This window comes from Uranotaenia lowii, chromosome 2 (genome assembly GCF_029784155.1).
Source record: "Uranotaenia lowii strain MFRU-FL chromosome 2, ASM2978415v1, whole genome shotgun sequence".
In the NCBI taxonomy this organism is placed as follows: Eukaryota; Metazoa; Arthropoda; class Insecta; order Diptera; family Culicidae; genus Uranotaenia; species Uranotaenia lowii.
In genome coordinates this window covers 243,720,181-243,748,115 of record NC_073692.1, presented here as the reverse complement: position 1 = coordinate 243,748,115, position 27,935 = coordinate 243,720,181, and the positions used below count along the sequence as shown (strand labels likewise).

Below are 27,935 nucleotides of genomic sequence, written 5' to 3'. Positions count from 1 at the left end.
GCCATTGCGGGTACATTTAATACGCATGCGAAATATACTCTCAAGGCTGTTTTATCATAATTGTCTTCCCTCCATTTGAAAGCAAAAAAAAAACAATGGAAGATATTTTACAATAATTATCTAAATATCTGTGAAGAAAGAAATAGAAAAGGTAAAGTTTCAACCGAAAAATCCACAAAAGTTTATAGAAATCTTTTTTTTTTATTATTAAATTATTTTATCGGCTATATCGGTGAAATTTTATATTCTTTGAGGAAGAATATTTAAGAATTGAAAGAATATAGACGGATAGAAGATTAGAATAAGGTGAAAGATGTTGAAAATGAGCGGAAGGGTAATTTTAATTTGGAAAACTTTTCATCACATTTCATCGATTTGTTCCTCACGGGCCTACTACCTTGTAGTGGTTGATACTGATAGAGCTGTAGCAACCACCACACAATAGTAGGCCTAGCGTGGTTCGTCCCACAAGCGGAAACTTGCAGTACGAACGAACGTTCGTTCTACGTTTCTAGTTGATTTAGTATAGGAGCCCTCCTTTCATAAAAAGTAAAAATCTCGAAACTATTAACCAAATTTCACTTCATTACAACCAACTTTTCAAACGTAATGGTGTTACAAAGAAAACGCCTCCATTTTAATATACAAGATGTGGAAAATAGATAATTTTGTATGAAGACCCCTCTTCCATAAAAATTGAGATTCTTGAAACTATTAAACAAACCATCTTTGAACCGAAAAACCCTCGGATACCAAATTTTACTTCACTACGACCGACGATTCATACGTGATGGTGTTACAAAAAGACGCCTCCATTTTTATATGTAAGATATTTTTTTCGTGTGGAAAACAGTTTAAATTGATAAAAAAAAATCTTTAAGTCCCATTTTGTTAGATTTTTAAACAAACTGCAATAACTCGAAAACAATTTTTTTTTGAATTTTTTTAACTAAGCAGGTTTGCGTGTTGTTGTTCTATTCGGCAATTTTTTATAGAACATCTGGTCTATGTAAGCCATTCCAGTTTCGAGGTATAGCTAAGCAATCAAGTATCCTCATTCTCCCCTAATATGAAATGTGAACGAACATCACAAAAGGGCATACAGGCCCTTATTCTGCGCCGCGCGTGACGTGATGATAGTGGAGTCACCCAAGTCACTCTATTCCAGTAGTCGGTTTAGGTGAGGATTGTCACTTCGGATGAACTTTGTGAGTTCTTACCCTATTCTCGTAGTCACCGTGGGTGAGAATCGTCGCATTCAGGTGACGATTTTAGGTGAGAATTGTCGGTACCTTTTCAGGTGGTGACGAGATAGAAATTTAATCGAAAATTTATGTAAATCTGAATGTTATTCTTTTAAAATTAAATATTAGTACTTTTAATTTTTCCACTTTTTAATGATAATATGCCATGCTAAGAAATATTTTTTTAAATAAAAAAATGTGGAATGCAAGTGAAAGATACAGGTAAGGATTACCGGTATCAATAAGCGACAAGTCAGAATATTTGAACAAATATGAATTTCCTGTGAGGTTCCAAAGAAAAATAAGCCGTTAATGAAAATTAATTGCATTCTTTTTTTTCATTTGGTTTTATGCTTTATTAAATATTTTTTTGAAAATCAAATTGAAATATGGATACGACGATAAAACTGAAGCACAATTTTAAGTGTGGTTTTCGAATTCAAATCTGGAATCCAATTTTAAGGTAAATTGATAACCGAATTCATGTTTATGTTACCAAAATCCGACAATGGAATCTGATGCTGCTGCTGCTGCTGCTGCTATTTTGTTGTTTTCGATAAATGCTCGGCATTCCATGATTTTCTATTTGGAAGGCGATAACTTACAATTTCCGGCATGCTACGGGGGTAACCTCGGTTGGGGAAAATATATAAACCGGCAGCATTCGCCATTACTAAAAACTAAAAAAAATATCTTCTCTTGGATGATCAAAATTTATTAAAACCACTTAAAACCATCCTGATCGAATAGTTTTAGGTACAAAACACAAATTAGTTTTTAGAGCGGAAGAATGTAATAATATCAAAATGAATGTAAGCTAAAATAGTGAATCTCAGTGGAACAAGTGTTCCTCTTAAGAGATCCACTTCTCAATCAAAGTTGTTTAAAGTATGAAACAAGTTAAAAAATTAAAAAAAAAATTTACATATTTTACATACCTGATAAACCTCTTGGAAATGTTTAACAAACACCACCTCTTGTGCACTGATTTTTTGGAGCAGCAGCCGTCGGCTTCTGCTTTTGTTATTTGTTTATCATCCTCAAGTAGCTTGCTGTGACCGTACAATCCGATGATGGCTATTTTCGAACCGAAATTCTAACCCGTTACACAGAAAAAAAAAACAATTCGGAAAATCCGAAGCGAGAGCAAAATCAAAACAGCACCATCTAAATTCAACCATTTTGACAGGTGCGCTCATTCGGTCACTCACCTAGAATGAACCAAGGTCTTTTGATACACTAGGTTCTCCGACTTTCACAGTAAGTAGGCGAGGAGTGAGCGGGGCTCTCAATGAGTTTGTTTATTTTTTGTTCAGCTTTTCGGTGGTTTGTTGGTAAACAAACTTCATCAGTTCCGCATAGTTGCATAGCCTACATAGCCAAAATGGCTGAATCGGGAATTCGATATTCGGTAACACCTCCTGAATATATACACACCTATGAATGAACTTCTGTCACTTTACCCGCATCGACTCCGGGAATAAGGTGACAAATCTCACGGTGACTCGAGGTGACGTGACAATCGTCACCTCATGCGCGGCGCAGGATAAGGGCCATAATGAATAAATCATTTATGTAGTTTGGACACTTTCCAATGTATAATTTATGTTGAAATTTCAACTCAGATCAACTTTTTCACTTTAAAAAATGTCGTCCAACTGCATTTACTTATTTACCACAAATTCATTACACATTGAAAGTCAGTTGAAGCAATTCATGAATTAAATATTTAGATAAACTCAAGAATTTCTATAGTTTTATGCTTAAAAGTTTTAAACATGGAATTCCATTTTTTTTAAACCGATATTATTTTAACGGAAGTTTGATTTATCTGCCGCTTCGTAATTTTTCTGAGAAATAATTAACATGCGTTTTCGCTGGCTACCCTTACAGGTATTCTAGGAAAGCTTATTACCACTTCGAATTTTAGCTATCGGTGGTTTTATATGCGTTAGAGCAATTTTCCTGTTAGAATCTTTTGCAGTTTTTGTAAAAAATGATAAATTATAAAAATTATAAAAAAAGTTAAAATAGCCAATTTCTAAAACCGGCTGGCTAAATGCGTCCATTGTCAGATCACATCTGGGGCATTACGGATGCAAAACTGAGCTCATAAACTACTAAAAATGAAGCAAAATTTGTAAAACTGGGTATAAATGAATGAAGAAATTGATATTTGTTCCAGCCTTATTGGATATGACATGAAATCAGTTTTGCTGCAAACTCTCTACAAAGCACGAAAAAATAGTGCTTTTACCTGCTTTGATAAATTCTTTTGTTTCCATGTTGTTAGAAGCGCTTCCTCCATATGTGAATGCAGTTGTTCGACCATTGTTTGTTTTCGATGCAAAAATGAGATTTATTGTCATAGGGGCCGTTCACATACCACGTGGACAACTTAAGGGGGGGGAGGGGGTTATGGAAATGTCCACGCTTGTCCACGGAGAGGGGGGTAGGGGTTTGTGTCATGTCCACGTGGACATACTTACTTCCAAAATATTTTCTAAAGGTGAATAAATATCAAGATGTTCAAATCAAAATCTTAAAATTTGCAAAGCTTTCCAGTTTAAGTTTTTACAATAAGTAGCCACTTGAAAGCAAGTGATAAATATGACCCCCCGCAGCTCGTGAGGTAGAGAATAGCTTTCAAGTCTTTTAAGCCAACGGGCATGAGATCGAATCCCGGTCACGGCATACATAGTACATTTTAAATGAATTTCTTCGAAGAAACATCAAGTTTCAATGTGTTTGTGTTCGTTTTAGTGATTACTTAGAATTTTAAAATTATTTTATATCAGGATATGCTTATTCGTTTTTTTAAATCACCCATTTCAATAAAAAAAAGCAAAAAGTAAATAAATAGTGTATTCTAACTGTCAAATTAGATTTAGAAAAAAACAACTTCAGATTTGTCCACGTGGACATCCGGGGAGGGGGTAGGGGTTTGCCAAATGTTCACGCTTGTCCACGGAGGGGGGAGGGGGTCAAAAATCTCATTTTTCTGTCCACGTGGTATCTGAATGGCCCCTTATTTCTTTCATAGCTCTTCAAGGAGTTGTTGGTCCACTTTGATGTCTTCAGATGAAAGTTGCATCATAAATTGAGATATACAATGGTATTTTTTGCAAAATATTCGATGATGCAGACGGTACTTTTAGACGCCATTTAAAGTTTATCTACACTTTTTCATGTAGGTCATTAATTATTTTTTTAAGTATTTTATTTGGAAAGCTGATAAAATTGCAATGCATTTTGATTTGCTATTTTAAAATTTCCGTTGAAAATTAACAGAGTTATGTAGCTTTGAAATATGGTTAATTTTTATTTACAAAAAAATCTAACCGAAGCTAACTCGAAAATAAAAATGTTAGAAATTTGAAAAAAAAAATAAATTTTTAAGTCGTAAGAATAAACGAAATTTTCAATTTTGGGAAAAATTTGAAGACCCTCGGCGCAAATTGTCAGATAATAAAAAAAATCCCCATCCCTAGTTCTTTTGCAAAAACATACTTTTGGATGCCATATGACCATATTTCATGGTAATATTTTGTTCATATCATATTTTTATCAGATAAGTATTAAGCTCTTATATTTTCACTGTAACGTTTTAATTAGAGCGTAGATTTAAAGTTTCTATGATGAAAAGTTAAAAAAAAAATTATGGCCCTATTATCTATTTTTTCTTGATAGAGGTATTTCACCTACCTGATATGGGCATTCTCAACCTGTCTCTTATTCCAATATCTTATAATTTATAACTTTTCTAAAACCTTCAATTTGTTGAATTTCTTATTTCCAAACGAATTAGAAAGAAAAACCATTAAAATTTTTGTTAGCAGTTTCTGTACGCACGAGTATTTAAATTCAATATATTTTTTTATGTATACATTTATTTTTCATTCGAAGGCTCATTTGCTATGAAGCCTAAGGAGCCGAGTTATGTTTTATGTTTTCCAGACGGGAGTCCTTTTCCTGGTAAACGGTTCTTGCCATAAAAAGCTATCCTCGATCAGGTGATGTTTTGTAGTGAGAAACCATCGTCGAAACTCGTAGATCAAAGCTTCAGCAATCGTACAACCGCAAGCAAACAAGATAGGATAGAAGTTTGTCAATATTTTTTACTGTTATTATTAATCTTGTATGAATTTTTAAAAATTTTTGACTTTATATAACAATAACATTTTTTTATGCCATGTGACAAAAGCGGATTTCTCTCAAACTGCACTGACTAGATATGTTGATCTATCAGCCATTTGTTCAATCGGCTGTATTCGTATATTACCCAATATGCGCATTTAGGAACACTTTCCCCTAAGTTAAATGAATTGAGGTGATGGGAGGAATAAAGATGGATGCCGACAAACCGGCAGCACCACATGAGCTGGTATTGACCGAAGTATAAAAGGAGAAGAGAGATTTTTTTTTGCTGATTAAACGATTACTCGTGAGCTGAACAAAATGCCGTTCAAATCTTTAATGGAACTTCTAAGTTTGAATAAGAACTTAAATTTTGGGCTGAATAAAACGAACTTCAGCACATTGATTATGCTGATTAAGCTGTGTTTGACCTTTTTAACGAGACTTTTGGTAGCTTGGGTTATGATCTTGGGATACAACAAAATGCAAATCAAAGAGACAGCTTTTAAATCTCGTTTCCATGTGCTGGAATAGGATCAGGCGGCATCACGCGTTTGATAACATTAAAATTTGATCAATCCAAACATATATTTTTATGATTATTTTTCTCCTGAATGTATGCAGCACCCTTATGCTTTTTCTTGTATCAGCTTTATTGACAGAAAAATGTTAAATTTAGTTCCAAAAAAACCAAAAACTACAATAATTATTGTTTTAATGAACTTTATGGTATCAAAAATTTTCCTAAAGCTATAAATTTCCATTCGTTTTCATTGGATTTTTTTTAATTAAAATTTTAAAGTTTATTGCAAGTTACCCCTTTTTCTGTATAGGGTGAAAATCGAATGTTTCAGACAAATTAAAAACAACTGAAGAAACCATTAATTTTTCTTACTAAATCTATTTGATGTCCAATCAACCTTAGGGAACATCCATAAATGACGTAGCATTTATGGGGGGGGGAGTTTGACTTTGTGTGACGATGTGTGACGAGAGGGGGGGTAGGGGTTCAAGTTAAGCTACGTAGCTTTAATTAAAAAAAAAAATCAAAATTGAGGCCTCCCTGGGAGGAATTACTTTGCGTGTGACGATTCAGAATTGCGTTCTAGTTAGGTACATATTTGATTGCTTCAAGTAGCTTACAGCTGCTGGCTGGCTAATGGGGTGGCTGTGCGGCGATGTAAACACAACGAGTTTTAGACTATTTTTAACTTTAACAACGTTTACATTATTACTATAATTTACATTCAATGATCGTGTAAAACGTTTGTCGTATTTTTGGTTTTCAAATAACATGTATTACAAAGAAATCGGCCAGTGTTAAAAGATAATCATGATTATTAGGACATCAAATTACCGTAGTCTGGAAAATTATTGGTTTTCCCAGTTATTTTTAAATTTACAAAAATATGCGATTATCACCCTACCAAAAAGGGGCAAGATGCAACAAACTTTGTTTTTAATGAAAAAACAAAAAGAAACGTTTGAATATTTATAGCTCTAGATATATTTGGGATGCCATAACGTATAAAGCACTAATTTTAGTAAGTTTCGATTTTGTTTGAATTTGTTCTGTCAAAAATGATTTGAAAAAAAAGCATAAGGGCTCTGCATACATTTAGGGGTAAAAAGTACTACAAAATATGAACTAGCTTTAACCATAAAAGTTTATGTTATGATAGAAGAAATTTTGAAATTAACAAACGCGTGATGCAAAACAATCATATTCAAGCGTATGAAATCGAGATTAAAATTTGATGAATTTTAGCCATGATTGGTAACTGAATTATTTTTTTTTTTATTTATTTGAAAATATTTGCATCAGAGTTGTTATAGGGTAATAAAAGCAGTATAAAGTTTGTGTGTGATATCATTAAGCAAATCCGTCAAACTTGGTAAAATGTTTTACGACATCGAAAAATTGTACATCTATTGCTCAATTTTTTAAATTGAGAAAATGATATTCAAAATTTAAAAATCTATCTCGCGATGTTAGAAACTGAGTTATCGTTATTATCATTAAATGATAATTTTATTATATTAGATATATTTATTCAAATAATAATTGAATAAGTGTTGTGGTATAAAAAAGTAGCATCTAACCCTGCCGTTGCATGATACCTCGTTTGACGGTTATTGAAGAAATAGGTACTAGCTACCCGAAAAAAATATCTCAAATTTTTTTACTAACTTGAGGCTCGTTGCGTGATTCCTTCTTGTGCTATAGGACTTGAAGTTTTCATGTAAACTTCACACAGCAATCTGCTTATTTGGGCCACTCTACTCAACAAACTTATCAGCGGGGACACGTTCTATATATTGCTATTCGTATTAAATCATTTCCAAATGACACCGCCGGCGTAAACCAAAACAAACGAACAAGGGCCAGCCAGATACCTAGCACATAACGTTTGCTTTATAAGCGTGCTCCTAGGGAGCTACTCCCGTAGAGCGCTCATTTATCTTTTCAGAGCAGAGCGAGAGGCAAAAAGAACTCCCTAGGAGCATTGCATCATCGAGGCAAATGGTAACTCCTTCTCATACCATCTTGCTGCCTAAAGAGTGGGAGCAGATTTGAGCTCCGTGGGTGATTGCTCTCAAATGAATCCGAAGCCTGCTCTTGACTCCTACTGCCCGACTGTTTTCAAGCGTATTAAGGAGCGTACATGCAAGAAATGCAATTTATATTTTGCTTCAAATGTTCTCCAAAAGGAGCATAGCAAAATCCACAAGGCCCGAGCCTCGAATAGAAAGATTCGTCCAAAGCGAATTGTAGGCAAAAGAGGACACGAAGGGCTGATCATCACTCCGGAGGCCGATAGAGATTAGGTGGAGGCAGCTGACATCGCAGATGCAATTATTCCAGCCGAACAGACGATGGAGGAAAGCTGCCCAACGATTTCATGGAATCCAGAATTGAGATAATTTGGACCGATTCAACTGATTGAATACTTACTAGCTATCCTGTTTGTTGAAAGGTAGCTTGATTTTTTTGACTGATTGATATGCTTTTTTAAACTTCCATTTATAACTTCTTTCCCTGTTTTTGTTATTTTTTGTATTATTCTTGCAAAATGCTGATAATAAAAGTAAAAATTAAAACCCGATTTTTTAAAATGGGGGGGGGGGGTTTATTAAAGCTACGTTATTATCTAGGGGGGGGGGGGTATATGACTTTGTGACGAAATGCTACGAGGGGGAGGGGGGGTATAAAAATTCACAAAAAAAAGCTACGTCATTTATGGATGTTCCCTTATATCTTTTGAGGTATAAGCGGTATGATTTTCTAAGGAATTTTTTACAGACGTCATTGAAAAAGAAAAGTTTTGCTAGTTACCCCAGTTGTCGGTACTAAGTATGTAATGGTCGAAAATCGACTTATGACTAGTTGAGGTTTTCGCAGATATTTTTCTTTCTGTGAAATGTTTATTTCGAAAAACACATTTCCGAGAATCAACACGCCCATTAGTCAACCGACACACCCACGTGTTGGTCGTGTGATAAAAAGGTTCCCAACGGAGTCCCGTTCCGTTGTGTTTGTAAGTTCCGCCAGGACACGGTGACGTAGCTTCCTCTCTGTGTGTTACCATCAATGACACCTGCCTGCCCTGACATCGGCCAATGACGGTGCTGCTGACGATGACGGTTCACGACCTGTACCTATCATCATTGTGGCATGCGTGAATCATCCTTTCGTCTGTTGTTAATCGAAGCAGAAGGAAGGAAGCAAACGGAGGCCGCGGATGAGGGCGGGATTGATGATATTTACGCGATTAGAAAGCAAAACCACGGAGCTAAAGGCTAAGAGAAGGATGAGCCACGAAAAGTTTTCATGGGAAAACCACCCTTCGGTATTTCTCTAGGGCGGAAAATGCTTCCTGTGCCAGGGCCGAGAAGCTGATTCATGCCTACAAATGAGTGCGTTCGGGAGATGCTTACTTAAACGGAAGAAGTTAGATCGACCAACTTCCAGGCACCTACTGACTGTTGTTGTTGATGATGATGGGACTTGCTCTTCACAACAATACCAACAACGGGAAAAACCGGTCGGTGGATGTGGAAATCAATATTCAGAGTGCGCACGTTTTCTGGCACAAAAGCGCGCTTTACGGGCTTCAAGTTCGAGAGCTCCATTTGATTTTATCGGATGCTGTTGAGAATTGCTGTTGCCAAGTAAACCATTGCTAATGATATGGTGATGATAGTGATTAGCAGATACTTTTCCTCTCAGGCATTCTTACAAATAGTATGATAACTTAATTTCATTGCTGTTAACCGGACGTCACTAAGAATTTGCGATAGACACTATAAACCTATTACATTGTTTTCACAGAGTTGGTTATTGATGTGGAAAATAACTAAATCTGTCAATTCGTACACAAAATTACTCATTTTCTTAAATCACCTTAAAAAATGTCAAACATTTAAAAAATCCCAAAGTAATCAGATGTCAAAACAAACTTATTCCCGTATGTTTTTGTAACAATTCTCTAGAAATCCAGACTGGAATGACGGAACGATAAAACGCACATAGAGATTACTTCAGTATTATTCGGCACTCAAAACGATAATTGCTAGAAGCACTTGACAAGGAAACAAAAAATACTCATTCGCTGATAAACAGTGCCATCAAATAAGTACAGCAGAATAAAAGAATTCGTCACTACTATTTCTCTGAAATTGATTGAGATAAGCCAAATGTCCAAGGTATACGTGAAAAAAGCCGACGATGGTAACAATTTTTAAAACAGCAAATAAACTAGAACAATGAGAACATTTATTGATAATAGCAGGTCGATTCTCAATGCAAAATATTTTCCAACCCGTGAACCAATTAAACCTGATATGAAAACCTTTGTTCAGCGAATGGCATTATCTCCTTAAGTTGTTGAACTTCCGCCTTTGGCATTTTTGTTTTCCTTCATCCTGACCCACAATCAACATTCTTTCTTCATGATTTTCTCTTATCACTGCTGCATGTTTTCGGATTTCTGGAATAAGGTCATTAATTTTTTATCAAGCTTGAATGCACTTGACTTCTGCTTTAGCCCAAACATTCCCAAATGTAGATTCCAAATCCTAAAAGGAAACATCGGTTCATTGGTAAAAGAAACCGTTCACCATCTACATCTCCATTAAAACAAACAGCAAACAAACCGTAGTCCCAATTGCCAAATGAGTCTAATCACACTAAAAAGGAAACATCTGTATTTGCTTTGTTCTGGTTTCGTTTCCGCAATTTTTCCTGCCATGGCCACGCCTCGATCTTCGGCTTCCCGGTCCTTCATACACGGCTGACACGATGACAGGCAATTCCGGCACCAAGGAGAAGGAATCTCGCAAGGAAAAGGATCGCAGCGGTTCCTCCGATAAGGATGGTTACTACTCGACGTCGTCCATTTTCCTGCAACGCTCCCCCGGATCAGATGGTAAGTTGGATTTTTTTTTCTCGATACGGTTTTTGGACACAATGGCTGTTAGCTAGCACACTCCCATTCATTTTATGATTGTCTGTCCTCCGATTCATTGAATTTGAGTTTGTTTGAAGTCGTTAAAAGTTGTGAAACATTATGTTACTGCTGTTTATTGAGTTAGCCTTTTCAATAATTAGCACTCAGAATATTATTTTACATGAAGAATTCTTTTAATCTAATTTGAAAAGTAGTAATAGTCATTCCCGGGATGAATACCCATTCAAAGTTAAGAATCCCGGAGGAAAATTGTATACACTTATTTATTGAATTATTTGATAAAAAGTGTGTTCTTTAATATGCTCATTAAGGATAAAAAAAAAGCAAGCGCGAAAACAAAGTTGGCAAATTATTCTACACACTTGTGACTACAAAAATAGTTTTTTTTTTTATTGATATTTGATATTTTATTTGATACTACCCATCTTAACGCGGTCGGGCCCACAGTGCAGTATTGGATGCAGTGACAACTGAAACCAAGGGAGGAAGAGACGAGAACAACAATACCATATGTTTCCATGATTATAAAATTATGTTTTAAATATTTACGTTGGAAGCACACAACTCTTGAGAGTTCGTCCTTCTGTGGATGGAGATAAGGTTTTTCTGCACAGAAATCCAAAACATTGCGGTGTAAACTGAATCAATTGATATATCGGAATTGTATCACATCTGTATTAAACGGTCAAACTACATGTTTCGGATTTTTGTGCTATATCACCTTTGGTCATTGACCTTGGATATTCATTTCCCTTTTTTAAGGGATTTTGGCAATGAATCATAACGAAGAGAAAAATTACATATTATTCAAAAACTTAACCCTGAATTTATCTTTAGCAAAGAAAACTTTGGCGTATATCACAAATTTTTATCTGGAACATGACTTTTTAAACGAGCATATGAACAAATTCTTTTATTTGTACGACGATTTCATGCAAATTCTTATGCGCATCTCTCTTCGCTTACAGCCATTTTTCAACACATCATTATAAATTAAACCTAGAAATATTTCCGAAATTGTACTTCTTTGGATGAAAAAGTAGGTTGAAATAGAAAAAAATCCCCGGCAAAATGCGGGAGATCACCTCAAGTCCCTTTATAAATAAATTAACGGTTTTTACAAATTTTCCAATTTTGAGAATTCTTAGGTGGAAATTCCCGGATTGGAACATCAGTTTAGAATAAATGAATAGGAAGGATCATGGAGCGAACTCACCAATTGTTGAAGTAGGAAGTGTGTTTCCTCTTGCAGCGGATCATTCAACGATGTCAAATGCTGGAGGTAGATGAAATCAACAGAGAATCGGGTCGAGCACATACAATGAAACATGTAATTATTGATTACTATGCTTTATCCACTAATCCCAAGAAAAATTCACAATTTTACAATGACAACTTCAAATATTTAATTATCACCGCGACGGAACGAAAAAAAACAACACGTGCGGTACCAACAGGCCATCGCCTACTTCCCGAATCACAGCTTGTTAATTATTCTCTAAAATAACTTTTAAGCTTCCTTGACATGAATAAAAAACTAAATACAAAGCATTTTAATTTTATAATCATTCCTGTAGAATGAAAAAGATCTGCACTTCCTCATTTGCTGGGAATATAATCAAAACAGCTTTCAATGTGTGCAACATTTAGATGTGGCACAAACAATTGAATTGAAATGTGTGTTTTTTTTTCTTCAATAAAGCAATAAAAAAAATCTTAGCGAAGGCCGAAAACAAATTTAAATCAATTCATCTGTTTCATGTGATCTCTCTAAATATGAATCGAATATCTTCTTTATGTAATTGGAATTATTTTTCAAACATTCAGAAAAATGGAATTGAATGAAATGGAATGGAAAATTGCGGTAATTATTTGAAATTGTCTGCTTTCTTGGACATTTTTTTGTTTTTTTTTTTTTTTATTTTAACTGATTTTGACCAATCAAATATGCCATTATTGTTATTAGACTGATGTAAATATGACTTTTAGCTTCCATATGTTTTTTCGATGTCTTTTGGATCACCAAGCATGTAAAATTTGAGATAATTTGATTGATTCTTGAGTTAGCGTAACGCGTTTAAATTTTACTGGTTTCTCAGCTTCTTTTTTTTTGGTAACAGCAAAAGAAGCTACATAGTATTTCATGAAAAAAGTTATATCCGGAAAGTTTCCCTTAGGAATTCTACAAATTGGCACAAAAACTGTCCGCTGGCTCGGTTCTACAGAAGAAACAAAAACGATGTTGATTTTTCAGTACAAAATATTCAATTTTCCCATACAAACCTAAAAGTTCAAATTTACTCATGTAAACGTTACTTAAAAATTGTACAAAAAATCATGGATGAGTTTTGGACCAAGACGAAGCTTTTAAGACCCCAGGGTTTGAGAAATTCAAAAATGACCCCAAATCGACTCAGGAACAGCTTTTAAATGAGCAATAAAAAACGCTAAAATTAAAAAAAGAATATTTTGAAACAATTTTTTTTTGCATAATATCGAATATCTATTATGAGGTAAAAGTTTGGTTTAAGGTTTATTTACATAAAATTTACTGCAAGAATCAAGAAATATTTAAAATTCAAAGATATAATTTTTAGAACTTTTAGTATCTACATCTCTGGCGATTTTAGAAAGAAAAATTTGGTTATCGCATAGAAATTCCAAAACAAAATTAAAACTCGTTGCGCTAATTCAGGACTGAATGAATGGCTTTCAAATTGTTATTTGTGGCAGTAAAAACAACCAAAACAAAGTAACGGGAGGTATAAAAACGTATAAATTTGAAATTTTCATACAAAGCTTGCAGCGATCTAACTGTTTATCTACCAGCTCTAGTTTTTGCTCCTTGAATTTAAACTTTTCAACTTTGTCTTAAAAAAAGGGAAAAACTCATTAAAAATTTGCATTTGTTTTTACCAAACTTAAGAATAATATGGCTTAAATATTTAAATTGTTGGTCTCAAATCAATGATTAACTAGAAAAAATCGAGTAATTGTTACTTTTTATTAATTAAAGAATTTTTTCTCGTGTATCGTTTTTTCTTAAGGGCATCCGCAGCAATCGCGAGTATGTGAAAATGCTCACGCGTTTAATCACTCTCATACCGCACCGGGAGTTAGTATGAGGGTGAGAAAAATAGGGCCGTTGCCGTCGGGACCGACAAAATCACCAAATTTGCTCACTAGAAAGGGCGAGAGCAAAAATGCACTGAAAAAAAATCTTTGTTGACATTCATTGAAATTTGGTAATTTTGGTAAACAATTGTTAATTAGTTAAGCAATTGTGGCTCTTCTTTTGATTCGGTCGAATGTGCGGGCGGAATTTTGCTCGCGGTGGGATCGGAGGTGTGTTGAAGATTATATAGAGCCATTTCGGAAGTATTCTGTGCTGGGTCGAACGAGCTGAAAATATAGGCCCTTGGCCCACCAGAATCGCCTTTGCAGCCGAGTGGGTGGGTTTTTTCTACCCTCCGTACAGCTAGAAAAAGTATGCAGAAGATATAAGAACAAATTTCACCATCTGGCCAAAAAATCCACAACAGTGGCAGCAGTAGACCTAATTCTGGTTGAAGAAAACGAGTGATGATACTCGCCCGGTTCCTCAGTCACGATTGCGACCACAGGCGTTAGCCGTAACTGATAGTACCACCAGCGGCAACAGCACCTTCACCAAATGAGACATCCGCCGGAAGCGCGCAGTCGAACTCTCAAGCGTATTCATTAGGTAAATTTTAAGCATTAAAAAACAAAGTTAAACTAAAAAAAAATTCTCCAGCAAAGTGTACGAAATACCGACAAAAATATCGGGTGTTTTATCAACCTATGACAAATCTTTATTTGAAAATTTTAGAATAAAAATGGAGTATTACCGTATGTATAAATAAACAAAGAAAATTATATGAATGTTTATTTTTATTGTTGATTACATGTTAAAATGTACCCTAACTCGAAATGGTTCTTCTAGAAACTAGATACCATTCGAATAATCTAACCTGGACCGGTGGCGAAGATTTACAATCCGGTATTTAGTCGTTCCACACTTTATCTGAATCTGACAGAGACCGTATGAGTAACGTTTTGCACTAATCGGTCGTCAAGTCGCTGAAACTGTGGCCGGGTCCAGGAGCGGGTTCTTAAGGGAGCATCCATAAATTACGTAACGCTCCTAGGGGGGGGGAGGGAGTAAGCTCGATCGTTACGAATTGTGACATAAGGGAGGGGGGGAGGTATTCTCATCGTTACGTAACGATTTTTGTCTTAAAAATTTCAGTTTCATTGCTATTTTGATGTCATGCCATTTTAGCAGAATGATATGCAAACCAAAATCAGCTTAAAATTTGTGAGCTTCAATATGATTAAACTGAATTGTAACCTTTCCTATTTAAAGATTCTAAGATAGATTCCTTAAAATGTGTATTGAATATCCGTGAAATAACCGTTGGAAAACCGAATATAGGGTATATTTATCCCCAAGAACTCAATTCAACCTTAAGACGGATATTTTACTATTTTTTCTAAATTGATTTAAAAAATGCAATTTTGATTATTCCGACGAATATTACTAAGTAGAGTATATTTTACGTAGCAAGTTTTGCTCTTTGAACTAAATAAAGTAAACAAGGTAGATCATCAGTTTACAAGCACAGAGCAACTCGTAATAAGACATTCAATTGATAATTCAGAGAATTATCATCGATGAGCCTATATAGTAAGAAGCAATTCTGATCGATATTAATTCCGTTTTAAAGAACGTTAAAAAAATTTAGGTTAAAACCTTTTTTCGACCTTCGAAAATCAGTATTTTAAAACATGAGAAAATTGGAGGAGGGGGTGGGTTTATTATTAGCGTTACGTAATTTTCATAGGGGGGTACGTCGAAGCGTTACGATTTGTGACATACGGGGGGGAGGGGGTCAAAAAAGTGCATTTTTTGCGTTACGTGATTTATGGATGCCGCCTAAGCAGATATGTAGGTTTGAACCGGGGAAATGACGCATACACTCCTTCTCGCTGCACCAGGGCAAACGTGTCCGACTCACTGAAGCAGTCTTGGGACAGGCGGCGGAAAACCTCCTGCTTGATGGTGGAATTCCACAGCAGTTGGCATATTTCGCACAAGTTCCGCTGACTCTTGTAAGATTCCGGCTGCTACTGCCCAGAAGTTCTCGCTGCATCCGCCATCGGAACCGGTTGCTGGTCGCTTGTCGCTGCATTGCCCTGTTGCTGCTGTATGGCATCGACTTCGAAAATTTACTCGATCAGTATCTATAAATTTAATTTAAGATTTTCTGCAAAAGTTTTCTCAGTGCAATGCTCAATTTAAAAATAAAAATGCTTCCGCCCGGTGCGCGAACGAGTGTGTTTACCAAAATCGGTCCGCTGGAATGAGAAAAACCGGGCCGCGTATACTCCCGTATTGGTGCGTTTGCTCTTAATGTCAATATAAATTTAAACTAAAAGGAAACTTTGATATCAAGGAAACCAAATCAAACCAAACTGAGTCAAAACGTTTTGAAGTTTTCAACAAACTTGTAAATTAAATAAAAATTTTGAATACCTTATCTTCAAAAGTGTTCTTAAGTCTTGTTTTTTTTTCTAAAAATTGTGAAATCTCATTTAATTACAGCAAAGGAAACTAGAGCGTTTAAAAAATAAACCTGCATCTGGCATCATTGATTTGATGAAGAATTATAAATGAATATTCAAAACTAGTTTTTGATTTTTGTGCAGGCCTATGAGTTCATCAGTTATCAATGTCAAAACTGATAAATTTCAGAATTCCCAATCGTTACATTATGAATATAAGAAGTGGTAGACAACAGATTCGAATACAGGAAACCAAATCCGTTTTTGAAACACCAAAATGTGAGTCCCTTTAAACTTTTAATAATAAAATCTACAATTCTACAACGCTGCCAGAAAAAATTGAGGGTAATAACTCTTCATGTAGTTTCTCGAAAAAGTGAATATATTTTGAACTGGCTATCTTGGTAAAATACGGTTATGTACGTGCTTGAAACGACAATTGTTTCTTAAAATATGACTCAGAAATCCCCCATAGATATCTTGACATATATGCTGTTATTTAACAACAATTTAATAAAGTGTCTTTTTTGGATGAACAAAATATATTATGAAGCAACAACAATTTGTTTTATCACATTAGTGGAACAAGGTTCCCTTACAATTATTTATTTTGGTCTTATCAAATCGAAGAACAAACCGCGATAATGGATGATTATCGACTTTGAAATTTCAATCGATAAACTGGACCCGTCCAAATATCTTGCTGGTCAGCTGCGAAAGGAAATGTTGCAATAATGTGCAGTGTCCATGAGAAAAAAAATACAGGTACCGGGTGCAATTAGAAGAGCTGCCTAATCAGCCAACGGTGAATTCAGCACTTTCTTCAACCTGTCAATAATGTCAGTGCGAGTGTAGGTACCTGCATAGTTTCGAAACCTCCAACAAGTATGGACGCGTTCCGCCCAAATAAGTAGCGCACTCGAAAAACTAAAGCGCCCCCTTATGACTTAATTGATCTTGGCGGCTGAGTCTGTCGTAAAAATGGCGAATTGCAGGTATCCATCGATATATCATTTTCCCGCGTGTAGGGTAGATGGTGCATGGTTTGGCTGGTTTTTTCGGCGTGTTTAAACATAGGTACATTATGTCAAAGTGTGCCGTCAACTCTTATTGTTAGTATCTACCGAAAATGTAGGAACAACCACAGTTCCTCGGCCCTATCATCGCCATCTTCAACAAAGATGCAGCACTCGGTCCGATGGAGAATCCATAAATAGAATATCAATGTAGTTAAAAATCAAAGTCGTAGCACAGTGATACATCATAAGAAATTATGGGATTGTCGTAGCTTACGATTAAAAATCAAGATTAAACAACATAATTTCTATTGTAATTATTGCATGTCAACCTAAAACTCACTTCAAAAGGAAGTGAGATTAAAGCGTATTCACATTACTAACTCAAACTAAATCAGTTGGTACTTATTGTTGTCTATGGATCAGAGGCCAAAAATTTGCCGGTGTTGACCCACTGTGCTCGTTAACGGCATTTATTTACGGCAAGTGCATGAAAGACGAGTTGGTAACGCGTTTTGCAGTTGCATGGTGCTGTGGTTTAGCCGAAAAAAACGATTCACACCCAGCAAGTGAGTGGAAGAAAGGAGAGATAAAAAAAAGTGAAATGGATCCGCCACCACGGCGTTGAAAACGCAAACCTTGAAACGAAAGAAAAAGCAGCAGAGCAATACGACATTGACGACGAGTACACCAACGCACAGTTTTGTGGTGCGACCACATGGTTTATGGCGGCGGCGATCGAGTTTGGTGATCCTTTCAGTGCAAACTCAATAGGGTGTCGGTGGCTAGGAGCGCAGATGCACCCTTTTTGGTACTTTTGGAGAGATCAAACACTGCTTGGTTGATTTTGAAATTACCAAACCAATTCAAAATCTCTGAACTGCGGGGACTAATGTTGACTAGTAATGTGGCGTTTTAAAAAAGAAAAACTAGAAAGTTTGAATTTAAATAATTTAATAATAATCTAAAGTGGTGCCTAAAATACTAACATTTTTTTTCCCTTGGATTTGCCCTTCTAAGCCAGCCCTTAGGTCTCAAAATAATAGCAGATAAAAAAATTGCACATCGCCCCACTAAGCAGGACATTGTTAGAGGTTACACATCTAGGGCACACAAATATACTGGCAGTGCACTCTGAATTTGACCGAAATTGTACTTGAAAAATGCGGCTAACTTAGGCTTGCCAGATGGTTTTGAAAAAAAGCGGGACATTTTGAGGGAAAAAAGCGGGACACAGCCGAAAAAAGCGGGACATTTTAAAAATTTGTTTAAAATAGTCATGAAATGTATGTAACATATGCGAATATGTTTTTTTTTTCTACTCTAAAAGTGCGGTGCTTTTTAACTTATGTATAAAGTTTTTTAAATCGATAATGGAGGTATATTTCAGTTAATATAACATCTGTCTTATGAACCAACGTCTTTGTTTTCACATCCAGGCGAAACCTAGAACAAAGTTGAAACTTTTCAATGCCCTTGCGTTGGTTTCTACCAACGAACGACACAAAGACGTTAAAACATCATTGATTGAAACAAAAATTAAATAAATGGTGAAAAAATTTACAGCATTACAAGCGTTTTTTTTTTGTTTTACAAAATGCCAAGATATTTTCTTGATAATTACCATACCTGCGATTGAATGTCATGACTAAACAAATGCTTTGATAAGGCTCTTATTAGCCAATTCAGCTTACATTTTATACAAAGAAATGAATTTTTGTATATGTCAAATGTAGGCATTTACTGATTATTTAAGGAATGTTCTTAAGCTTGAAATGTCTGATTTGTGAAAAGAGTTCCACTATATTTATTAGCATTATTTTTTTTTTCACTTTGAACGTTACATCAGCTTCGTTTCAAAATTGAGAAGATTTCAAAATTATAAAAATCAAATGAATTCTTCAGAATCGGTTTTAGTGCGAAATCAGTGTGTCATTTTTAAGTAATCTACCACTAGCATTACCCAAATTGAGATCTTTTCGAAATTTTTCTAAATACTGAAAGCTATAACTTTTGCCAGGCAAATAGTTATTTAAGCAACAAGTTGCAAAAAGTGGATTTTCAGCACGAGTCGTTAATTTATCCAACTTGGATTGCTGAGTCGGATAATTACGTCGAGTGCTAAAAAAATCGAGTTTTGCAATGAGTTGCATACACAATTTTATACAAATTCGCAACATTCCCTTGAAAATTCAATTATTAACCAACAAATAAAAATAAAGTTGGTCGTGCTTAAATGAAGCACTTTTCGCTACTGATGTCAGTGTCCAAATGTTAAATTTTCAACACTGAACTGCATAAATGTTATTTTGAATAAGGAAATGCTTTTTTACATTGATTAACATGTGATTCTCACCAGTTTCAAAAATAGAAAAATAGTATGAATCATAAGGCGTGTCACAATGTGACACTGTCACATACTCAAATGAGCTTGATAAAGAAAAAATGCAAAACAAATGACATATTTTTAATTGAAAACCATTTCAAACCAATCAAACGTAGGCAAACTTTTTTTTTATTTGAAAACCTAGTTTAAAAAAAGCGGGACATTTTGAGTAAAAAGCGGGACGGCGGGACATTTTTCAAAAAAGCGGGACATGTCCCGCTTTTGCGGGACGAATGGCAACCCTAGGCTAACTGCATTAGCAAAATTCACGTGCTGCGTTGAAATGGTCAACCTTGATGTTATTCTGAAGGCTTTTGTTCTTGACGATTTTCCTCCAGCTATTTGGAACGATGCAAAAGAAGAAAATTTCAATTGGTTTCGAGAAACTCAATACATATATATGTCACATTGTGTTAAGCAAAGAAAATTATCTATATTTGTTCAAGAAGCTTCAGCTACAATTTTATAAAATGCAATTCAAAATTGAGAACTTTTTAGAGTGAGGAAACTTGACCTCTGCGGTGACTTGATCCTCAGCCATATCTGGTAGCCCGAATATCTCACAAAGATCGAATGTTCTAAAAATAATGTGACAAGTGTAGCAAAACAACAAATTGATTATTCATTTTACGACTCCGTACTAAAATGTTTATTTTTTGTTACTAAATTTGATTTTGTTATCTAATTTTAATCGCCGCTGAAATCATATTAATTTTAAATAAAATTTTCATTCCAGCAAATTTTTATTGTAACTAAGAAGAATTTTAATGAGAAAGAGTATGAAACTGATAGTTGGACAGATCAAAGCTAGTGCGCTTTGGATAGAAGAAACGAATCGATGGACCTTATGTCTATCGATATCAATTGATTTTTGACATCGGTTAACCCTTTAATGCATGGCTTTTTTTAAACGAACAGCAATTATTGATACAATGAAATAATATTTAACATTTTAATTCGAATAACAAAACTGAACAGGCTTGAAGTCGTAATTTTGAGTATTATAAAAGAAATGGCCCATCAAAGTTGAAAAATAATTTTAGAAATTCTTAATTGAGGCTCCCAAGATCAGAGGGGTGCAAGTCCAAAATCATCAATTTTAAGTTAAGTTTTAAGTTAACGATACTTATATCACTGATCACACTGACATGACACTTAGAGCTTAAATTCAACTATTTTCTGTCTTCATTTCTTCAAATCGATCGATGCGCACTCTGGAAACGACATTGCGTACTGTTGAAAAAAATATCCAGGAAACAAAATCGAGTGTCCAGTCAGTATGGTCAGTGCTTATACTTCGAAGTTATCAACGTTTTCGGTGAGTTTTAAAATAATCAAAACAAATTACCAGTTGTCCATACGTTTCGGGCTACTATGGCATTCGCTTCTCTTCAGTGGACACTAAAATTATATTTTACGTTTTAAAATTACACATTAAATCTAACTTTTAATTTTAATTTACAATTGATCTCATCCATCATCTAAACTATTTTGGTTTAGGACAGTTTGTTTTGTTTTGCGTTTACATTTATTTGTCAGTGTCTGTGTTAACTTTAATATTATTGGGTCATAGGCGGCCTTAAAATTTAGGGAATCTCTCTGCCTATTAACGACATTATCGTCTCAGCTTTAAATAGAACATTTCGACAGTTATCCGAACAGTTAACGATACAGTTACTGTATAACTGGTGCAAACCCCGATGTTTTTATAATTTTTTTTGAACACTTTTTCGATTGAATAAAAACTGCTCGAATTCTAAAAATATATGAAAAATCGAGCACCTTTACAACTATCTTATAGAATAAAGCTTAGGTATAATTAGTTTTCAAATAAATATAAAAAAAATTACATATTATTATAATGCATATTCATTCCAGGATTTCGGACCTTTCTTTGCTTTAAAATGTTATCTACAAGGTCCGGCATTGGAACTTACAAATAATTTGATCAAAACAAAAACATTTTCTTTCAAATTTAATACGATTTACATCAAAACAGATCATATTTTCAAAATCCATTGGCACCTTTCGATTTTTTTGTCCTTGAGCTTAACCACTCGCTGCAGATGCTCAAGCCACATATTCTAAAAAGACCGCAGGTGGTTTTTGTGGTATTTCATCCCAGGATTCAACTAGATGGCGCTTCAGAACTTCCAACCCGTCAAGTTTGTGGAGTAGACTTCGGGCTTCTGTATACGCTAGACAGCCAAGTCCATAGGGTTCAGGTCCGGCGAACTCCCCGACCACTCCGTACTCGAAATTAACCTCTTAAAAAAAATTCGCACACAAAAATTGGGACCTCTTTCCTTGGTAAGCCAATGTGAAGTTCTGCTGAAAAACCACTAACCAAAACCAAAATTGGGACGTGTCCACAGTTCGAGGACATGCCGTAGAACTATTTTCGATACGTAAATTGATTGATCTACACTTTTTCAGGGTGTTCGGTTGATCTTCACCGGAAAGTACGGGCGATTCCGACCCAGACCTTTAATAAGACAGATTTCTGTCGTCTTGTGGCCTTTGATACATTTGCATAGGTTCGTGATCTTTCTGGCAACCAAAATCTGTAGTTCTGTTTTTTCACGAACCGCTCTACGGCGACGAATTCATCGGCAGAAAACAAGATATTCTCCAAATTGTTCATGCGTGGACTGCGTAAGCTGCGCCTTCGCCCTTTCTACCCGCTCTTGCTTCTGCTCAAACGAAACGAGAGGTCTTGCCATCTTAGGATCTTGTAAGGCTTGTAAGGATCTGGGCCTAAAGATCATCTTCCAAGATCCGACGACGATTTCGATCCGGTGTATTAAAATCTATCGCGAATTTAGTGTTACTACGCCTAGAAATTCTCTCAGGGTGCATCTTGATGATCTTCACCATGGTAGGTGTCGCCACTGTAGCTTGACGATCCCCACCATACTATACTTGGGTACATCTGATCTCCAGGTATCTTCCAAGTGCGAGCCAAAATTTAAAAAAATACATAAATCATTGGACAACCGCCAAAGCTGTTCCAGTTACAGTAGAAAAAATTTAAAAAGTGAATTGGAAAGTTGACGTAATTTGTCACATTTTGGCATTTTTAGATTTTTGAAATACGAAATTTAAAATTTATGACGATTTTTCAAAGGTAGCTGTTTTTCGAACTTTTTATCGACTTTGATTTTCTAAGACATTCCTACACCTAGATTCAGCTTTGCACTGGATTTTGAGTATATTAACGTAAGGTAAGGCAATAAAACTATATGCAAAAGAAAGCGATACTGATACTGATTCTAGTAATGTAACTGCAGGAGGCGACGAAGGACAAACTCAACAAAACATGCCTGTACGGCTTCAATCCTGTTCGACCAATAAACTACGTGGGGGCACCAGATAACGGAAGCGGTTTCGAGGATCGACCGAACCAGCGAAAAGTAAAGAGCTAGTATACAATATGGATCCCGGAATTCTTTGGCGGTCCTCATGAAAAATCCAAGGTTTCGATTTGCTTTAGCTAGAATGTAGCAGTAGTGGTCTCTGAAGGTCAGTTTCTCGTCGAGTAGAACACCGAGGCCCTTGATGACTGAGACTCGCAACAGCAGTGTGTCAGATAGTTCCATCTAGTCGGAGAGGATTTTCTGCCGAACGAAATTACCGCGCATTTTGGAATACTTATGGTCATATGATTCAGACTACACCAGTCTGCAAATTGGTCAACATAATGTTGGAGGGTTAGGCAGTCGTTTTCATGTTTTATTTTTGCAAACAGCTTTAGATCATCGGCGTAGACAATTCTGCAATCCTCGGGAAGAACCGCTAGAACATCGTTGAAGAACAGAGAGAACAATAAGGGGCCAAGGTTACTACCTTGAGGGACCCCAGATGGACTATTGAAATCCATTGATTCACAGGAACCCAGTTGAACTGACATCCGCCTGTTTGACAGGTAAGAGCCAAACCAGGAAACAATTGTCGAGCACACACCCAGGTGTTTCAGCTTTGCAAGGAGAAGTCGATGATTTACACGATCGAATGCAGCTATATGGCATCAATCTGAAAGCCATGCTTAATGGCTTTGATGCAATAGGAGGTGAATTGTGTCAGATTAGTGTTTATTGATCTTCCCGGAAAAAGCCGTGTTGATCTACTGATAGGTATGATTTAGCTTTAATCAGGAGGCTCTTTGAAATAAGTTTTTCATTCAGCTTTGATCCTACGCACAAGGACGTCACACCACGATAGTTTTGAATACCTTGTTTGTTTCCTTTTTTAAAAGCAGGGAACATCACCGACTTCTTCCAACTTGTTGGGTAGGTAGCAGACGATAGCGAACGATTAATAATCGTAGTCAAGGGTTTACAAAGAATCTCAGCACATTTTACGAATACAATCGGGGCAATTCCATCAGGACTTGGGGAAGCTGATGGTTTGAGCTTATTGATGGCGTGTTTGATTTCTGTTTCACTATAAATTGGTACATTAACATTCATCCCGCTTCCACAACGTGCGCTAAGGCTGGGGTGATTTCGTCTGGCTCAATATTTTCCGTCGTGAAAACACTTGCGAAGTGTTTCGCAAACAACTCGCATTGACCTGTGATCGAGTCACAAACTTCGTTCTCGAGAAACATTTTAAGGGGAGTCCTTTTTCCTTCCGTTTGTCGTTGATAAATGACCAAAACTTACGAGGATTTTGCTTCAGATTCATTTGAGTTTGGTTTAAGTAGCGAGTGTATAGTGCACGGTTGTAACGTCGGTAAGCATTGCTGGCGGATGTGAAAGCTGACTTAAGTGTCGGATTCCGGTGATAGCTCCAGGATTTTAAGGCAGATGCCCTCATACGTTTGAAGCGTCGTAACTGAGGATTTGACCATGGCGGTTTTGGCACAGGACGCTTCAGAGGTACGGTTTGCTGAAAAAAGCTGTTAACAGTGGACGAAAAATGTGCTACTGCATCGTCTATGGATCCCGCGTCAGCGAGATCTGACCAATCGACTGAACGCAGTAACTTGTTGAGTAACGTGAAGTTGGCTTTCCTGAAATTCAGTGATGGTGCTTCTGTCGGTTCACAAAAAGATTGAGAGCATCTAATCTCAACGGACGTCACCAAAGGTGGGTGGTGTTTGTCGATTGAGACTAGTGCTTCGGCTGCGGTTGTGGTTATAAAGTTTCTGACTTTGTGGTGATCAACGAGAACGAGGTCCAATGTGCGTTTGTTTTCGTTTGAAACGCTGTAAATTTGAAAGAGGGTGAGAGTGGACATTCGATCAATCAAAACAGTACTCGATGATGAAAACGTAGAAGTTGTCGGGTCAGGGTAGCAAAATCCGTCGTCATGCATTTCCCAATTCAGTTGGGGTTGGTTATAATCTCCAAAGATTATAAGCTCATCATGACATTGCATTGGTTCAATTATAGCACTGAAAGCATCCAGATTTCTGCCGATAACAGATTCGGAAGTCAATATATCAGGGCTGAGATAGACGGCACCGATGAAAAGGGAGTGTTGTGAAAATGCTATTTTTACACAAATGTGCTCCAGATCACTATTTGTCAAAGGAATAGATTCCGAGCTTAATCTATTGGCAATGGCTATAAGCACACCTCCACACCACGGGTCTCTATCTTTACGATATACGGAGTAATGTTGTCCGAAGAGCTGCAGTGAGTTGATGTCTTCGTTAAGCCACGTCTCCGTGAGAACGATGACGTCATGGAAGTCGGTATGTTTAGTGTTAATGAAGATTCGAGCAACGGAGTGTTCCTCATTAGGTTTTATTTTGTTTTTTTTTTCGGAGCCAGCGTCTTCACTTGGTCACAGTCAAGACTCTCGTCGACAGTTCGGATTTCGGCGGCTAGGCTTCGCCGCCACGAGTTTCTGGGTCTGCCTCTTCTTCGATGTCTGGTTTCCAGTTGAAAATATTGCCAAAAATTAAAAAAATCATGAAAAATTAAAAAAAAACACCTATTTTCATGTGTTGTTTTATAAATATTTTTCACGTGTTTGCCAAATTCATTAACAGAAATAATTTGTTTTCACTGTGATCATTGTGCTGTTTTTGAATCGTTTTGATCCAATGCCTCCATTACTTGCCTACACTGAGGCGTTTTACATTCAGTGATTTCAAACGTTGCTTCTAGAAGCGTTTGTAAAAAATCAAGTTTTAACAATCTTTTTTTGACAAAATATAAGTAATAGAAAGAAATACGAAGAACATGTTGCAATACATTCGAATGCACAGCTATACTCGGTCATTTTTTTTAAGCAGGTGCATATTCCCCCGAATGACACTATCGTAGGACATAAACATGTAAAGCAGTATCAAAGTTTTGGCTGTCTGCACTGATCATTTGCAAGTCTGCTTATAATCAATGATAATTATTCGTGAGCATTTAGCCAATCTCGGCTAGGTTTAAAGATCCTGTACGAAAAATGTCATCCTTAGTTAAAAGATGGGACATTTTGTTTTATAAAGTTTGGTTTGAGATCAATACTTGGACTGGTGTACCCATTTGTAAGGTTCTAAAGAAAAACATATTTTATTATTCTGATTGCAAGCACTCTCGGGGTGAAATTTCGATCTATGAATCTGTTTTCTCTCTCCAATTGCAGTCGCTTTACAGCTGGAGTTGAAGGAACGTTATCACACAATGTGCGATAGGCGACTGGCAACAAAAACGTCACTCGACACTTGCTCACATCCTGTCTGTGGCGTACCGTCTCTGCGAAAAAGTCAAAGAATCGAAGCTGATGCACTGCAACTATCCTAAAAGCCACCCACACAATCAGCCCTCCCAGTCCGCCCAGGTCATGTACTGGCTGTTATGTATTATAACTACTATAAACTGTCTGAGTTTCTTCTTGTTATTGGTACAGTTGTAGCCCTCATCAGCCGGCTCCCATGCCATGCCGGGGCGATAACGATACACGGTTCAAAACGGTTCAATGCCAGTTTGCCGGCCGGTCAGATGGCTCGCTTAGTGGCGTGGCCATCATCCGTCCCCGATTCCGGCGGCGGCGTAGTACAAAGATAGGATGCGGGAACGATGCATCCTGGTGATGCCATGCACTTAATTGTTGTGCTCTCGCCAGTTTACGAGTTGCACTGCGATGAAAATTATAGCGTTTTCGGATCCTTGAGCATTCTGATGATAAATGGCAATTGAAGATTTGTTTGAAACTATTATTTATTTACCTTATCAAACGAACTTACTTTAAAGAATTGTGAAGTGTTGAAATAGAATAGCTTTAAAACAAAAGTATGAGCTTTCTTTCAACAACCATATAGCGCGGCCAACACCCACCCAAATACATAACAGACAGAGAGGAGCAGCTTTACAGTTTTAGTAACAGAACGTGCAAGTCGTAACGGAATGCCGGTACCTACATAAAAAGGACCTTTAGTGTCGATGGACTAAGAAGACATCCTGGGAGCTTCTCTTCGTACCTACGTACATATGTACATAGGTACGGAAGCTGTATGAAGGTATTCGCTTGGACCAGGGCAGTGAAAAATGAAAACAAGAAACGACGATGCAAAAATAGAATGAAATCTTTTGTGTCGGTAACTTAATAAAACTGCTCAAAATTATTTCGTTTCATATGTTGCGCGGGTGTTTAAATTTGATTGTGGTTGGGTTTACGGTTCGCTCTTATGCTAAAATAAAAACATTCATTTACAACAATTGGAGGATTTATAACGCATATGTCACAAATTCTTGATACGTTTAGCGTGTATTTTTTCTAATTGTAGAATTGTAGAAGAAATTGTAGAATTGTAGATTCTAATTAACGACCGCGAATCAGATAAATTCTGGGTTAGATAATACTTCGGGAATTTAGTTACAGTTCCCTAAAATTGTCATAAGATGAGTAGGCAATGATATCCTGGTATTACACATGTTTTTTTTTTTTACTTCATCAGTGCGAGTTGAATTTCCACAAACTAGTGAAATGGTCAAATGTTAAATAGATGATAAATCATAAAAAATTGTGAAAAAATGTTCTAATGAAGTATGAATGCGTAATTCTATCTGCCGAATTCAGTTCTCTGCAAATTTCAAACACCCTCGACTGCTGACAACGATGAATGAACTGATATACATATTTCAATAAT

General features: G+C 36.3%; 1 protein-coding gene across 4 annotated transcripts in view; it reads left to right on the top strand.

The window, feature by feature from the left end:
- Positions 1–27,935, top strand: part of LOC129746201 (uncharacterized) — a 380,075-nt gene that overhangs the window by 340,566 nt on the left and 11,574 nt on the right. For all 4 annotated transcript variants that reach the window (XM_055739753.1, XM_055739756.1, XM_055739755.1 and 1 more), the window contains one exon: positions 10,691–10,810. In XM_055739753.1, the coding sequence (XP_055595728.1) occupies positions 10,691–10,810 (120 nt within the window). The remainder of the gene's footprint in view (positions 1–10,690; positions 10,811–27,935) is intronic.